Source organism: Giraffa tippelskirchi, chromosome 2, assembly GCF_054371585.1.
Source record: "Giraffa tippelskirchi isolate mGirTip1 chromosome 2, T2T-mGirTip1v1.2.pri, whole genome shotgun sequence".
Classification (NCBI taxonomy): Eukaryota; Metazoa; Chordata; class Mammalia; order Artiodactyla; family Giraffidae; genus Giraffa; species Giraffa tippelskirchi.
Genome location: NC_137276.1, coordinates 159171184 through 159189567, shown reverse-complemented (window position 1 = coordinate 159189567; position 18384 = coordinate 159171184). Strand labels below are relative to the sequence as shown.

At 38.9% G+C, this 18384-nt stretch overlaps 1 protein-coding gene across 4 annotated transcripts in view; it reads right to left on the bottom strand.

The window, feature by feature from the left end:
- The window catches only part of CCDC50 (coiled-coil domain containing 50), a 77923-nt gene that overhangs the window by 37829 nt on the left and 21710 nt on the right, over positions 1 to 18384 (bottom strand). For all 4 annotated transcript variants that reach the window (XM_081537339.1, XM_081537330.1, XM_081537311.1 and 1 more), the window contains 3 exons: positions 7031 to 7093; positions 6096 to 6222; positions 1897 to 1987 (listed from right to left, as the gene is read on the bottom strand). In XM_081537339.1, coding sequence (XP_081393465.1) covers positions 1897 to 1987; positions 6096 to 6222; positions 7031 to 7093 — 281 coding nt within the window. The remainder of the gene's footprint in view (positions 1 to 1896; positions 1988 to 6095; positions 6223 to 7030; positions 7094 to 18384) is intronic.

Here is an 18384-nt window from a genome sequence, read left to right as displayed (position 1 = left end):
GCTTCTTCAGTTTGGAACCTGAGGGTCTACATTAGGCTAAATGAGATAATTAAAGTCTCAGCTAAAAGTTAAACAGATAAGATTCAAACTCCATAGTTTATGTGTTCTATGTTGTGTCACAGTATACCCAAGTCAGAGGCAGTCAGAACTGCAGAGACATTTCTCTGGCATCTTACTATAGCTGGGGACCAGTCATTCATATATTTCTTCAAGACTTAATTTCTTCATCTGAGAAATGAAGTTATTCACAACACTGCATACTTTATATAGTATAACAATGAGATTATTTATTGTGACTGCTATTCAGATTCCACAGGCATAAAATAAAGTATTTTGTTTTCCCTAATACTGCTTTCCCCTGAACGGAAAGAAAAAATATTACAGGACACCAGGAGCATTTATATGAAGCCAATTTCATTACTCTGTGATTTTTAAAACAGAAGCTTTCCTGTCTATAAAACATAATCACTTCTTTCAGCTTCCAGATTCATCTCCAAGGAAGTCTTGACTATAGAGAAGCAACACATCCAGCAGTAAGAAAGAGCTCCTGTGTTGATAACAGGAAGGATGAAAAGGAATCCCTCATTCTTACTTACAATTCTGATCATCACATAATCATGGTTTGTTTCTTAAACAACTAGCTAAATACACTCACACCAGGTGTCTCACACTCGCCTGTCATTGAACAAGGAGTTCCAGAGGAACAGAGTGGCTCAGTAGGAGAAAGATGCAGGCTGGCTCACTGATAACCCTGAAATATCTATTTAATAGGGTGATTGTATGTGCCAGTTTGCTCAGGAGAGTACACAAAATTTCTGAGTACACAAAATGTCATATGGTCATTCTACTATTAAAAATGATTTTTTTATTATAAGTCAAGACAATGGGCAAGAATAGCAGAATAGGTATAAAAAAAGCAGACACAGAGTCAACACAATGAAAAAGGAATTGTTTGTAAGAAATGCTGAAAACATAATGCAAAAGCAATGATCAGTAAGTACAAATTCAAGTCTTTTTACAAACCATATACTACTGCTAATTTTAGTCATTTTCAGCTTAAAAACAATACAATTTAAAAATACATACAGAATTAAATGGATCGTTGTTTTGAGGCAGGGTATCATAGGAAAGTGAACCCATTAACAAAAAAGAGGGAGAGCAATGACCAGTCTATGACTCCTGTTCAGGCTACATTCAAGGTTTGCTCTCCCTAAAGTTGTGGGAATAACCCACAGACAGATATCTTGCATTGAGTTGAATTATCTCTTAAAAATTCATTTATATCAAGAACTTCAGAACATGATCTTATTTAAAAATAGTGTCTTTCAGATAGAATTATTTAAGAGAAGATCATACTCTATTAGGGTGGGCCCTCAATCCAATGACTAGTGCCCTTACAAGAAAAGAAGAGGACAAAAAGATACAGGGAAGAAGGCCATGTGACAACAAAGGTAAAGACTGATATGATGCAACCACAAGGCAAGGAATGCAGACTGCCAAGAGCCACCAGAAGCTAAGAGGAGGCAAAGAAGGGATCTTTCCTAGTAGGTAGCATTGCCTTGCCAACATCTTAATTTCAATGTGCAACCTTCAGAACTGGGAGTGAATCAAGTTCTATTGTTTTATGCCTCCATGTTTGTAGTGATTTGTTACAGTAGCCCTACAGAAACGAAGTCACACTTTTTGTCAAATTAACCGTTATCACCTTTTAAGATTTTACCACTTAAACAACGACCAAAGGGCAATAAACAGTGGTCCATGGAGGGCAACACTTGGACTATGCAAAAGGGAAAAGCTCTCCTGCCCGTCCAGCGACCCTACACTGAGCCTGTGAACACAGAGTCAGAGCTGAGCAGCCCTCCTCCATGGGGTGGAGGGGCATTAAACAAGTTGTACCTCATCCTTCTTCTCCTGAATGCGCCGTCTCTCTGCCTCAATAGCCAGCTTCTCCTGAATCTCCTGAGCAATTTCACAGTCTTGCTGTTCACTAAAAAGCAAAGGAGAAAACAACATGAATGAAGAACACAAGGAATGACTTTTCTAACCACAACACAATTTACTGAATACTCACTACAAGCCAGGGCATATTTTTCTCTCACTTAATCCTTACAAAAATAATGATGCCAAGAGGTCAATACCGTCACATCCTATAGCTCAAAAAACTTGAGGCCCAGAGTAGTAAAATCACTTCCCTAAGGTCACAGAGAAAATAAGTAGTAGGATCAGAATCTGATCCCTAGACACTACAATGGAAAGCTCCAGGCCTTTTCTGTATGATCATATCCCAGGTTTAATTCCTGGGTCGGGAAGATCCCCTGGAGAAAGAAATGGCAACCCACTTCAGTATTCTTGCCTGGAGAACTCCATGGACAAAGGAGCCTAGAAAGCTACAGTCCGTGGGCTCGCAAGAGTCAGACATGACTTAGCAACTAAACCACCACCACAGTCTCTCAAGATTCTGCAAAGGAGATGTACATTATGGGAATAAGATCCACAAATATCCAAGTATGCACAAAGTACACATAAACAAAATAAGAGTGAATTCACTAAAACGTCAGTAATGCTGTGGTCACTTAGAGGTGGTGGTATGACTTCAAAACAATTTTTATAAATTTTTAATTACGTACATTTTTTTCAGTTTCAATAAAACTTTAAAAATGGGGGGGGGGATGTATATTCCACAGCTTTAGGTGCCAGGAGAAACCTCTGTGGCTGATGCCAGTTTTCTTAACACTCAGGCCACTAAGGCAACCAAAGGTTGTAATACTGCTGCTACCATAGTTTTGTTTTGTACTGGCATTTGTGCATTCAAAAAAGACTCACACAACATGTGCTCTCATCCAGGCACCATGCTCAACACTGAGGATACAAAACTAAATAAATCTCCATCCCATGCTCAGAACCCCACAATATACTTTGGTGGGAGAAACCAGATGCATCATTTTGTGGGTAGAAACACGTCCTTTCAAACAGCACAAATGAAACAGGAGTTTCAACAAGAAATGGGGTTTGGATGTCTCAGAGATGGTCTTTTGGTTTCAGGTTTCAGGAACAGTCAGACTAGACTAAGTTGCGTTAGTTGTGTCCAACTCTTTGCAACCCTATGAAAGGTAGCCCACCAGGCTCCTCTGTCCATGGGATTCTACAGGCAAGAATACTGGACTGGGTTGCAATGACCGCCTCCAGGGGATCTTCCTGAACCCAGGAAAAGTTAACAGGCAGCTTATAACTCTATAGAGTGTGATAATGTTGGGGAGCCAGTGTTTACATGGCCCTTACAACCTTTAGTTGTTACCTAGAGAGATATACACATGCTTAGAGCTTACTATCTAGAAGATGCTGGAACAAAACTACAGTTGTGGCTTATACATGCAGTTCATTTGCTAAACCAATATTCCCTTTTATTCTTGCTCTGCCAGTTGAACTTAAGACTATTCAACAAATCTAGTCTTGGTTGTCTACTCCCTGTTTAAAAGCAGCCTTTTGTACCTGAAAAGTGTTGGGGGTGGGGGTGGAGGTAATATCCTAACTTCTCTGGAGGAATAGAAATCCACACATTCTAACAAAAGTGAGGGGATGAACACTATTCTTGTTTGTATAAGGAAATGGTCCTTTTCAACATGTTTGGAAATAGACAGTTGGAGATGAAAGTAGACAGGTGCACACATAGGAATGTGTATGTACATGTAGAACGTGCACATCGGACAGAAAGGGAGGAAGGGAACCCATGACAGAGAGCACAGGCCGGAAGTGGGAACGGCAAGCTTTTTTAGTCATTAGTAGGAAAATTACTGGGCAAGATACCTGGAGACCGGATTTCCAGTCCTGCCACTGTAAACCAGCGAATCATGCCCTCTCATGTCATCTTATTAGCTAAAAAAGTTTTGGGATTTAATGACTTCACGTTCCAGATCTAATATGATAGGATTCTGAACAATTCAAACCACAGAACTGATAATAAAAATCTACTCATTTATTGTTTCTATATCCTATTTTCATTCACTCACTTTTTTGAACTTACCAAAAAGTACTTGTTAATCTAGTTTTAAAAATATGGAATTCTTCATGAACTTGCATGTCACTTTGGCAAGTGCTCAGAGTTTTTTTCCCCGAGTCCCTTAAAAACAATGGCTATGTTTTATTCATATCTGTGCTCTCTTGTGCCTTTCATGGTGAAAGGGTTATTTAGCAAGAGTCATAAGAATGTTTATGAACAAAATAAGGAAACTGATTAAAATAATGAATAAAGTCCTCTCTGAAAATAACAGAACAGAAAAACCCTTCCTCAAAGGTGGCAAAAGTAATAGGCTCTCATGTTTATTTAAATAAGACAAATAAAGTAAATAGAAGGGCCCCTTCACTTCTTCCTTTACTCCTTCCTCGTCAAAACGATTTTGTAGTTAAGTAAGGAGTACGTCAAGGCTGTATATTGTCACCCTGCTTATTTAACTTATATGCAGAGTACATCATGAGAAACGCTGGGCTGGAAGAAACACAAGCTGGAATCAAGATTGCTGGGAGAAATATCAATAACCTCAGATATGTGGATGACACCACCCTTATGGCAGAAAGTGAAGAAGAACTAAAGAGCCTCTTGATGAAGGTGAAAGAGGAGAGTGAAAAAGTTGGCTTAAAGCTCAACGTTCAGAAAACTAAGATCATGGCATCTGGTCCCATCACTTCATGGGAAATAGATGGGGAAACAGTGTCAGACTTTACTTTTTTGGGCTCCAGAATCACTGCTGATGGTGACTGCAGCCATGAAATTAAAAGACTCTTACTCCTTGGAAGGAAGGTTATGGCCAACCTGGATAGCATATTTAAAAGCAGAGACATTACTTTGCCAACAAAAGTCCGTCTAGTCAAGGCTATGGTTTTTCCAGTGGTCATTTATGGGTGTGAGAGTTGGACGGTGAAGAAGGCTGAGCACCGAAGAATTGATGCTTTTGAACTGTGGTGTTGGAGAAGACTCTTGAGAGTCCCTTGGACTGCAAGGAGATCCAATCAATCCATCCTAAAAGAGATCAATCCTGGGTGTTCATTGGAAGGTCTGATGTTGAAGCTGAAACTCCAATACTTTGGCCACCTCATGCGAAGGGTTGACTCATTGGAAAATACCCTAATGCTGGGTAGGACTGGGGGCGGTAGGAGAAAGGGACGACAGAGGATGAGATGGTTGGATGGCATCACCGACTCGATGGACATGGGTTTGGGTGGACTCCGGGAGTTGGTGATGGACAGAGAGGCCTGGCGTGCTGCAATTCATGGGGTCACAGAGTCGGACACGACTGAGCGACTGAACTGAACTGAACTGACCTACCACTACAGATTGACGTATAGGAACCTCTCTCAAAGAAGATGTATTCTGTGAGCTTTTAAAACATTAAAAAAAGAAGTTTAAAAAGTCATTATGATGGAAGAGACCTTAGACATGATCTCTCTATTTAGGAGGAGATGAAGAAATAATTTTGGTCAGACACTGAAGTGATGAAGAGAATGGAGGGTACAATTAAGAACTTTCCAAAAGATTTTCCTCTATATAAAAACAAGGGGTTCTCCACTTCCCTGGTAGTCTAGTGGTTAGAACTTGGCACTTTTACTGCTATAGCATGGGTTTGATCCCTCAAGGAACTAAGATCCCACAAGTCAAGTGGCATGCCCCTCCCCCAAAAAGGCAAGGGGTTCAAGGAAAATAAGAGTAACAAACATTACTAGGAAGTAGTAAAGGAACCCAGTAGACTTCAGAAAGTTCTGTGACATCCAGTATTTTGCTAGATTCCCCCCAAAACCACAGGAGGCAGAGGAGACAGAGATCATTTCCCCAGTGTACAGTTAAGGAAAAGTGAGACACAGAGCTGGACCAAATGGCTCAAAGCCATCAGCGAAAAGTGTTGAGTCCTACCAGAAACTGCATGTCCCAAAACCTAGAAAGGAATTCCAACAACAAAGACAATTTTTTAAAATGAAAACAACTATGGGATCGTCACTGTAGGATTTATAATCTAATAGTGAAAGGAATCAAAGGGACAGACAGAAAGTCCTCTTCCCTGAAAACCAGTCCTGGCGCAATGCCCTCCCACTCCCCAAGTCCTCACAGGTCTTTATAGCGCTTCTGCAGCTGAGCCTGGGCTTTCAGATCTTCCTCTTGAAGCTGCTTAGCCACCTGCAGATCATGCTGGACCAAACGGTTCCGTTGAACATTCGATGCCAAATGATGCTCAACTGGACAAGAAGATTGGAGAGAGGAATTACAACGCTTTGGCTTATTCGTAATAAACTTAAGAAGAGCCTTTCAATTAAAAAGAACTTCACAGCCATCATTTCCACGTATACTCTCAGTAATGGTGCATAATATGCAGCATAGGAGTTGGCACTCTCATCTTTTCATTAAGGGAAAAGAGAATCAGAAAGGTTAAGTCATGTGTATTTGGTCAGCAGTGGCAGTGCCTAAACGTTTACTCAAACCATCTAAAGCCAGGGCCGGTGCTCCTCCAGCTCCACAAGTTGCCACTTCATTTAAAAACTACATTTTTCAATACTTAATTTTTATACTGACGCACAAATTATAAGTTCACATATATGTACTTTTGTATAACACTATAACTTAGATTTACTTTTCATAATTACATACATAAATATTCAGAAAACCCTACAATCTAGATACCACCATTGTCTAGGTAAAGGTATTCGGACCCCTATTCTTATGCCAGCCTTCTCCATACTCCTGATCCCCATATAACCACTGTCTCCCTCCTACAGCATTTTAATTTGCTTTAGCAAAGGAAATGGCTCAAGTCCCTCTTTTCCTCCGATACACCCAACGGTCTTCTCACCCCCAGCAGCTGTCTCACTTCAAAACACCGAGAAGTGCATTCTTCACCGAGGTGTCATCTGCCTAGACAGATCCCTTGGGATGATGGGTGGTGTAGCCTGATGACTCTGTCTTCTCCCCACCTCACCCTAAGAAACCTGCCTCAAGGCTACCACTAAAAAAGAAAACTGGAGGAACTTGCAGGGGGCTATTACTCACTCTCTTGTTCCTGCAGGCTGTGGGCCAAGGTGTGGTCCTCCAGGACAGCAAAATCTCGGCACACTGCAGAGGATGAGGGAGAAGGGCAGACAGGAAAGCTCATTAGTAGCAACTCAACACAAAAAGAAAAAGACTTTGCTCAGGACTTCAAAGAATCCATTCTAATACTTCAGGATGATCAACTTTATAACTGGCAATGTCCAAAAGAATAATTAGTTGGTATGAAGTCTTCATTCACACAAATCCAGATAGTATCTGCTCAATGCCAAGTACAGGTGTACAACAAAGTAGCCAAACAATGGTGAGATCCTGGCCTAAGGAATGAGGTCCAGAAATTCTAATCCCTGTCTATAAAGGAGGGCAAGTACTGCTGCGACAGTAGAAGAGTTAAGAATGTTTTACGTATTGGAGCTGAAAAAAATCTGAGTTTTTGCATGGTCAGAAGGATTAAAGGAAATCTGGCCTATGCCTCAGTGATCCCAGGTGGCACAGTGATAAAGAACCTGTCTGCCAATGCAGGAGATGCAAGAGAGGAGGGCTTGATCTCTGGATCAGGAAGATCCCCTGGAGCAGGAAATGGCAACCCACTCCAGTATTGTTGCCTGGGAAATCCCCTGGACAGAGAAGCCTGGCAGGCCACATACAATCCATGGGATCACAAACAGTCAGACACGACAGAACAACTGAACGTGAGCATACACACATACACACACACACACAGCTTATCTCTCAGCCATATGGGGTTCAGCAGATCCTCTCCCAGAGACTTAACGTTTATCCTGATCCTCTCAGGGAAAAACACCTTTATTAGCCCCTCAGGCAAGAGCAGATCTCTACTTAAAATGTAGTCACATTCAGTGGGTCTACACTCTCATGAGTGTAGTTCTACATGAGTTAGAACTGGTTCTCTAGGTTTCTCTAAATGCAGAGCTACCTAAAAAGAATCTGCAAACCAAAAGACAGCAGGAACCTTGGAGAATACTAAGCATCTGCCGCTAACTGCCTCCTGGACAGCCACGCAGAGTATTTCCTGGACAATTTTTTTAGACATCTATAGGAAGAGATGGTCTTAAAGGTTCATTCCACCCAAATTGTAACTTAAACTGTTTCTTAAAGCAAACGTACACATGAAGGACTCTTGTCATGAAAAATACTGTTTTGTTTAAGGATGTGTGGCTTAGGTGATATATCCTTACTCTATTCCAAACATGTACCTCACATTAAAGAGCAAAGTTCCCAAAGCCTCAGATGCCTGCCATGTGTAGAACTCAGGAACCTGTCCTCCAAGGCTTTTACCAGAGTTTACAGATTTTTTCCTGCAGCTCTGGTTTTGTCTGTGAGGACATTTAATTAAAACAGAATGCAGAAATATTCCTTTGCCATTCTTAGCACTTATGAACGTTCACATACACATTCACACAGCCCTGTCCCTTGCTGAGAGATAATGAAACAAAAAAGCAGGCTGAGCTTGGAGACATCAGATTACTCTGAAAAGGTTTCATGATGGAAAATCATTTCTGTCTCAAAATCATATTAAACCAAATATGACCTGCTGACCCCTGGCTCAAATGCAATCTCAAACCCAGCAATTTCAATAGAAAGTCCTATTCTTTCACACCAGATATATTCTCATAAAATTTTAATAACTGAGGCCCAGGTCAAAGTTTTCCCATATTTCACAGAATGAACCTACTTTTAAGAAGAGCTAGTTAAACCTTCTGCTTAATACATGAGGAAAATGAGGCCCACAAGGAAGAAAGGACTTATTAAGGGTTTATACACAGTCAGTTGGTGGCAGGGCTGGAAGTCAGTTTTTGGGCAAGCAAGAATTCTTTCTGTTCTTGATGCCATGACAGCCCTCCTGGACTCATGGTAGACTCCAGTCAGAACAGACTGAAAGGAGATACTCTACAAGGATTAACATGCTTTCTCTAAAACACTTAGCTATTATTAATTAATATCAATTAATTAAATGGCTAGACATGCATGGATTTAGTTCATACAAAACAAACATTCAGAATGAGTTAGCCAAAATGAATGTAACCAAACCTCTTGCAGAAGAATGCTATTTTAATATGAGTGCTCAGTTGCTCAGTCATGTCCGACTCTGTGACCCCACGGACTGTACCCTGCTAGGCTCCTCTGTCCATGGGATTTTCCAGGCAAGAATACTGGAGTGGATTGCCATTTCCTCCTCCAGGGGATCTTCCTGACCCCGGGATTGAATCCACATCTTCTGTGTCTACTGCACTGCAGGTGGTTTCTTTACCACTGAGTCACACTGCCTTACTATCTGAAGCACACTTATTAAACTACAAAAGCTTTTATTATTTGCAAACTAAAGGCAGTATTAATTTTAGATTAAGACTCATTTTTTAGATTAATCTTAAACTAATGTTTTTCAAACCATGGATGGCAACCTATTATTAGATTATAAAAGCAATTTATTGAGCCTGGGACAAGCATTTCAGAATGAACAACCTGGAAAATAGAGTATATCACACACAGTAGAGGAAACTATGGTTTGGAGAAATTTTTTTCAGCTTTACATACACATACATGTGTATGCAACATACATTAGGTCACAATGTATAAAATTATCATTCTGCAATTACATTCAAAAAAGTTTAAAAGCCACTTCAACTTATGTTATTAGGGCAAAAAGTTATACCAAAAATATATGTTTTCTATGCTTTTAATATTATGCTGAATAAAATAAAAATTATAAAATTAGTGCAGTTTTCCATGTGGACAGCCATGTGAAGAAGTCAGCATGACATTAAAACTATGTTTATGGATACATATACCTGCAGCAAAAATATATAAGTTTTTAATATTTGGTAATGATACAACTGAATTGAGAACAGTGGTGACCCCTAGAGACACAAGTACATGAGCAAGTGTGCTTTTACCACATACGCTGTTCCTCTGCTTTACAAACAGAGAAGACTGAAGCAAATAAGGCAAAATATTAACATCTATTAAATTCAGGTGGTAGATTCCTGCGTTTTCTTCTGGTATATTTTATATATATTTATTTTCTATGTTTTCTGTACTTTTTGTAATGTTTTATACATATTACACTTAAATTCTACAACTAGAATTGTTAATATAAAAAACATAAAATTCACATCTTTTATTTCAGAAGCAGCATATACTACTAAACCATAAACATGATGACATATCTGACATATCATAATAAGCTAAGGAATTTATGAACTTATGATTACCTTAATAATGACTCCTGTCAATCATTTCTTAATATTTAAAGAGCAAGGCTGAAATATATTCAATTGTTGTTATTTGATCATCAATCTTATTACAGTAGAGGCTAAACAAAATATGGGTACAGCCTGAGCTAGAAAAGAACCTAGAAGATCTTCCATGACTACAAAGATGTACACACATCCCTACCTGCATGGGGCTATACTGCAATACACAGAGAGTTAGCCTCTAAAGTTTACTAAAAACTTCCAAATCATCATTTCATTTATACTGAAATATTACTTGATTAATCCATAATTTCTTATACATCCTCCTTAGTCTCTTTCAAAATCAGCCTCTGCATTCTTTGCATTGCTACTCTAATGCAAGATGGTGAAGTCACACAACCAGCCACTTTTGTAAATCAGTAACCAGGTTGGAAATTACAGAAAACACTTCTCAGTCAGGACAAGTTCAGACAGGATCTTTGCTCCTCCTTTAATCTACTTTGGACTTCCCTGATGGCTCAGACAGTAAAGCATCTGCCTACAATGCGGGCGACTCGGGTTCTATCCCTGGTTCGGGAAGATCTTCAGGAGAAGGAAATGGCAATCCACTCCAGTACTCTTGCCTGGAAAATTCCATGGACGGAGGAGCGTGGTAGGCTACAGTCCACGGGGTCGCAAAGAGTCGGACAGGACTGAGCGACTTCACTTCACTTAATCTACTTTGAAGCAAACAGCTAGAAACTGTACTGAGAATAAAGAGCATCAACTTATCTGACTGTTTCCCTGCAGGCACATTTAAGAGGAACCACTGGATCCTGGGCTTTTACCCTCCCTATTCTCAAACTCTTCCCTCCCATGTTCACTCTCATTCACCTTAATCTCAGGCTTTTTGCCATGAATAGCCAACCGCATCATTCTCCATTCTCATCCAACCCTGTAGTCTCTACATATCCCACCCAATCAGTGCTGGATGTAGCATAAAGTAAGACTTCAGGAGATGGATATGCTTATTAATAGAAAAAAAAAAAATGAAGAAAAACTGGTCAAAAAAAGTCAAAATACAGAGTTCCATAGACAAAGGATGAAGACATGTTATGAATAGAAAGAATTAAGCTCTGGTTTTGATGACAGCATCACAGAGGCTTGTAAAATTACCCAGACATTCAAATAAAAACTAGAAACCTCTTCCTTTCCCATGAAAAGAACAGAGTTTTAGTGATTTTTAAAATTCAGATATGTACATATATACAGCGGAACAGTTTACATAAAAGCAAGCAAGTCTCATAAATGAGAAGTAGGATTTATAGATCTCCCACCTATTTTCCTCGAAGAGAAAGATGATTCTCACTCATCTGTGGATCCCCTTAAATAAATAAATGGCACAGTATGTACCTAGTTAACACAGTTATTCAACAAACATTTTCTGAATTCTATTATTAGAAGCGTTAAGTCATTTACAAGTCATCAAGGAGGTGGTATTGACAGAAAGGTTAACAGACAAAACAATAAATTTGATAAAGGTTATAAAGACCTATTGGAGAAAGGCATGGTAACCCACTCCAGTATTCTTGCCTGGAGAATCCCATTGACAGAGGAGCCTGGCGGGCTGCAGTCCATGAGGTCACAAAGAGTCAAACATGACCAAATGATGCAAACACACATAAAAACCTATAGAAAATTCTTTGGAGGCAGAAAAATGGAGCAGTTATGCTTGTTATGAAGCGGGGGGAGGGACAGGTGCAAGGAGGGGGGGTGACTTGCAGAGCTGTATGAGGAAACCTTAAAGTAGCTAACATACAAAGCCAATGTCAAAGAAAGGTTTAAGTGGTAAGCATTCTTAGCAGAGGGACCATTTAACTATACAAACTAAAAGAGGAGTCAAGAAGTCATTCCCCCTTTGTCATTTTTTTTACCCACATCGCACACATTCTGAAAATACAATTGCTATGACTCAATCTTAACAAGCTTCCTCCCACATAAAAATGCCTAGATTAGTAATACATTCACTAGAAACTATATCTTTCAACTATGTCTATCTTTTTATGTTCTGGTATAATTTTGTGAATTATTCTGTTTTAGTGTAAATGCTATTAGTAGCAGATGGAATATATACTCAATACTGAGAGCTGGGTTTAGGCTTGCTTTCCTTTTTTCTGTACACATGGAAACATATTCTATGCATAGGGAAGATGTTTTGTCTTGAAAAGTTTGGTAATAACAGTCAGCTACAATTGACACTGATAGAGTACTTTGGAGATTACAATGCACTTTCACACTTCTCCTAACCTTCCGAAGATAGAGGTTTTGTCAGTATCCTCACTTTATTTATGAGGAAACTAAGGCTCAGAGAAATAAAGTGCTTGATCAAAATAACACAACAAATGAGCAAATGAATTGGAAACCAAACTGAACTATTCTCGCTCAAATATTTCTGTTCAAACAACTCGTAGAAGAAACGGGTCTATATTTAAGTATGTCAGAAATGAGTGATATTATTAAATACTAATTAAGAAAAGACAAATATGAATTAGGTTCTTTGAAATTGAGGACGAAATAAAATCTAGGTCAGAAGGTGGATTCCAAGTCTTGAAATAGAGCAATAAAAATGGGACATAGTTTACTTTATCTATCTCCCAAGAATAAGCCACTAGCAATCACAGTTGGCCTATGTTCACTTTTGAAAAGGACAAAAAAAAAAAAATTCCTGTCATTCGTACAGTGCTTCACAGATGACCTATAAGAAAAACCCTAGGTAGTAACTGCAGTGGGAAATTCCAAGGAAAATCTCCCTTTGAGATCTAACCACTTTCCCCCATCTCTATCCAAAAATCAATGGCTTTCCTTTCCTTTGGTAAGATAGTATTAATGAATTCAGACTAATGTGTCTAATAGTTGTTAAAGACAATTTTAACTAAGAAATGGTAGCATATGTAAATACCTAAGTTCTTGTTCACTGCCCTACAAGAGAAATGTCTCTCTAAACCATTAAAGAAGAGTCTCTTCCCTGTATTTAAAGTTTTAATAAAACTGCCTCAGTAGAAGAGAAATGGGATGCAGGTAAACTGTGAACAGACCTCATCCTAATGCCAAATCTTCCATATTCTCAACCCCAGCAAAGTTTATGTATAGGTAGTAAGGTGACATCGACATTACCACCACTGAAACCAACTCCAAAACCAACCCCCATCCATCACCACCACCATCAGCTTCTTAGAGATGCTCAGCTCTATCTCTTAATGGAAACACTCTCTTAACCACTTGCCCCAATTATTTGCCCCCAAATAACCCCAAAATTATGAGCCTCAAAATAGTGTTAAATCCCTGGTCACTCTGAAAACTGAAATTTCCCACTTTCAGGTAGAAAGCTGAAAACACCTAGAATAACATCTAAATAATGCTTGAGCAATTGATTTTTCAGGGACAAACAGTAACTGAAATCTTTGATCCTTCTCTGACTTTTAGTGTTTATAATTTCCATCTTGTGGTAATGAACAAAACTGAGGTACAGTATGACAGAGAGAACACAGCGGCACCTAATTTTGGCTGATGTTAACTGCACAGCTGTTCCATTTTCACTTACTCTGTTCCTGGTCAAAAGTAGCCAATGGAAGGAAGTGTTACTTTTCTGGTATCAAGTCTCCAAATCCCCTGTTCTTTCCAATTTACTATAGTTATTCCATCTGTCTGGGAGATAGAGGATCCTTCTCAGCAAAAATCTATAAAATATGGTAATTAAATCAGACCCACCTTCCTGTACTTACTATCCTTGGTATAATTACCCCTACTTACTAAACTACCCACAAAGTACACAGAGATTTCTGCAATTCCTTTGTGAAAGGCAAAGATTTTCATTCCACATATTGTACAAATGATCAGGGCATCAAGTATCATTAACCAATGTTTCAATTGTTTGGGGATTTTTATGGTTATTGGTTTTGGTTTGTGTTTTTCTTGGTTGGTCAGTGTGGGTGTGAAACACACAGAACAGGAGAGCCATACAAGTCTGAGGGGAATTCAGTGACCACTATATACATGGGGGTGGGGGGTGGCGGGTAGGGACCCTTTCCTATCTGCCTGTGGCACCTTTCCACTCTCTAAAAAATTCATAATCAACCTTCAGAAAAACTTCATTCAAATATCACCTCTTTATGAACCCAATCCTACAGGACATAACAACCAAAACCATCACAACTGACACTTTACAAAACCCAGCAGATTTACTTATGCTCTTTTCCCCAATGATTTCATAACATGTAATAAACAGAATATTAGAGGACTAATCATATTATAAACACATGTATTCATTTGTTTCCCCAGCAAACATTCAAGACCCTGAAAGGCAGGAAAAAATCTTATGATCTTCTTGCCAACGTTTATTCCAGTGCCTAGGATAATAATTTTCTGATAAATCTCTATAGAAAGGATGGCTCCTGAGAAAAATGACTAGTGTAAATGATGTGCCATGAAATTATGTATGTTTTGGAGGTGTGATCCATCCAGATTCTCCACCAAAACAAAGCTAAGGAGCTTCACATACACCCACAAAGCCTTAAGTGACAGTAAAGGGTTTCTGTTCCCAACATCCAGATTTCAGATGTATTATAATGGAAAGGATAATGACCTGACAGACTCCTAGAATACCTAGAAAAGTTATACTCTCAGGAAGGTGGTTAATTGTTGGTTCCTTTAGATGACAATTAAGCACATCACTCAATAAGGCTCTGAAAGTTGAGATAACATGCCAAGGATGTGGCACTTCCAGATAAGACCTCAGGGCTATGAAAAATGTGTATACATGAGGACATGTTTGTTAAACTAAACAACCTGACAGGGTACATAGATGTACATGGTGTTTTGAAGCAGAACACACTGTGCACTAAAGTGCTGGCATGAATTTTCAGAATCTGGAGCTAGTCCCCTGAGTTATTCGTTTGAAAAAAACTGTCTCCTGTCCTCAGAAGTCCTCTACAATTGTGCTCAGTCGCTCAGCCATGTCCAACCTTTGTGACCCCATGGACTGCAACCCACCAGGCTCCTCCGTCCATGGGATTTTCCAGGCAAGAATACTGGAGCTGCAGGCTGCCAAATAGTCCTGAAGATTAGAAAATGTTAATAAATTAGTATAAGGTGAATGGAAAACGAGTCAAAATTGACATAGACAAAAGAAAGAGGGGGGTAGAGGGGGAGTCTTAAGAAGCCTAGTAACAGAAAAATGTTTTCAAGATTAATTATCCTTCCATAAACATTACAGAAAGACAGAAAGCTACCCTTTTTTATAAAAAACTCCACAAAGACCAGAACGGTGTAACTCAAGATTTTCTGCAAAGCTCCACCAAATATCTGATCTACAAAGTCACCACCTTGGTCAGAAATCCAAAATGTCTTAGAATATCAAGAGGCTTTAATCCCCTCAAAATATCACTGAAAACAATAAAGTTCCTGGATGATAGGTTGAGGTTCCCAAGTTTCCTCAAATATTTCTAAATGTCAGTCACTGTTCACAAAAAGGTGCTGACTGATTCATCACTTTCTTAAAATTACAGAAACCAATTATCAGAAAGAGTGTGAGTAGCTGCCATGTCCAACTTTATCCTATCCAAATAATCATCTAAATATTTAACCACAGGAAGCCCACTTCCTTTCCATATAGCTTTCAGACAACTACAAAATTGTCTGTGGAAGGACTCTCCTGCTAATCTATAGATATCATTCCCTGGTCCTAGTTTCAGCCTCAGAGCACTCACCTTTTCCTAGAGTGTATGTAGATGCTTTGTACAAACCACTGGCACTCAGAAGTCTTGTTATTTTACATACACAATAGATGATTATTCACGTGGCATATTACATGAGCTATGCCCAGGTGAAGGAAGTCCTGAAGGTACTCAACACGATAAGGGCAGAGCCCAAGGCTGATCTCTGAGCCTCTGTCTAGTATACGCCCATACTACAGAGCAGGGGGCTTCCCAGATGGCTCAACAGTAAAGAATCTGCCTGCTAATGCAGGAGACGCAGGTTTGATCCCTGGGTTGGGAAGACCCCCTGGAGTAGGAAATGGAAACCCACTCCAGTATTCTTGCCTGGGAAATTCTATGGACAGAGGAGCCTGGCGGGTTACCGCCCATAGGGTTGCAAAAAGTCACATGTGACTGAGCACACAGGCACACTATAGTGTACGTGGACTACGGTTGAAATATCTGGTTTTTCAAGTTAAATTTCATTTCGAAAATACTAGAAAGAATAAACACCAAAGTCCTAACACTCATTATGTACTGTAGGACTATAATGTAGCTTATTTTTCTTCTAAAACGTGTTTATATTTTCTAATTTATCTATCATGAAATGGAATCTTATTATTCATAATCCCTTTCATAATATTTTATAACATTTTATAATAAAAAGATATGTTTTTAATCCTACTTAAGCATCTAAATGGTGAAGCAGCAAGTTTTACTAGAGGAAAAAACAAGTTGCAATAGCAATGTTTATTTACTCAATTTCATTATATTAATACTGTTTCCTTAAGATTAGAGAATAAGCTATTTTTTTTTTAAGGAAAAAAGTATGCTAACAAAAACAAAGTCTATGTGAGGCCCCAAATTTGTATCTGATCTTCCTGAGAACCAAAGGAATCAGGAAAATGTGAAAAGATGCTCAGTTCTCATTATCAAGAAGGAGAAAAAAACACCAGTTCCTGGCTGAAGAGAAATGCTTTACTAGCACCAAACATGAAAGCAAGGTCAGTTACTACACTGGAACTTTAGAAGCAAACACTAAGTTATATAATAGACTCATATACAGTGTAAGTATGAGTTTTAAACATGGTCTACAATACAAATATATACACACAGCTTCAATAAAAAGCACAAGGCTGAGCTCAGTAAGATGTTAAAAAAGCAGAATAAGTGATTTAATCCAAACATTTAACTCTGATGCAATTTATCAAAATAGGTTCCTGAGTTTCTCCCTGCCCCCCTCAACCTCCCCCAACTCAAAGTTAAATGAAAACCTCAGTAACCCAAACCACTTGTTTGGCAAGGAGATATATTATAGCTAACCACAGACACACTAGATTGCAGGCAAGTGGGTTTGAAAATGCTGAGATAATATGTCCTCAAATCAGAAGCACTACTTTAATATCACAAACCATCTACATCATTATCAGAGACCACAAAGTAACTTGGGTAGCTTATTGGAAAAGTGAAAATGGCTGAGTCAGAAATTTCCATGTGACAAGGAAAAAGATTGGCGATGAGAGAAATACTGAAAAAAAGGACGGTGAAAACAGGGAGGGAGGTAGCAGGGTGAAAACACAGAAAATTTTACTCATCCTGGTAGAACTGTTGGACAGAGGGAAGACTTTCCATTAGGAAATATCTGACTCAAGTTATCATAAATGATTAAAAAAAAAAATACACTCACAAAGAACCTCACAAGCTTCCTGGCCTACAGGCATAAACTTTGTGGAATGGTGCTCTGAAGCCAAACCTTTCTGTGTTGACAGTAACAAAATTAAGAAGTTAACCCAAGAAAGTTACAACTCTCCAAAACCCCAAGTCAGGAGGTGCTCAGAGGGCCCAGCATCAGATGGAACAGGTATTAGAAAAGATTTCCTTAAACTGAACCAATTCTGTATGTTCTATCCATTCATTATTCTATCCACTAGGGTCAGAAAAAAAATTGTTTCCACATTGTTTATGGCAACCACTAGTCACATATAGCTATTTATTTACATTGACTAAAATTAAATTACAAAAATCCAATTCCTCAGTCTCACTAGCCACACTTCCAGTGCTAAATAGACATATAGGACTGGTGTTTACCATTTTGGACAGTGAGAAATACAGAGTACTTCCACCACCATGGAAGATTTGTTGGACAATACTGCTCTGAACAATAATCACAGTATAATAGAAAGGACAGTATCAGTTTAGACAACCAGACCACTCAGCAGCATTTAAAACCATTTTAATCGTGTGCGTGAGTGTGTGTGTGTGTACGAGAGCAAGAGAGAGAGAATGAATGCTCATGTTTTAACCAACAGATAAAACTCACTTTGCCAGTATGGACAATCAACGATCCTAAATATATTTCTAGTCTTGTAGTAGCTACTGATTTAATTTCAAAGTGTTTTATGCTTCTTTT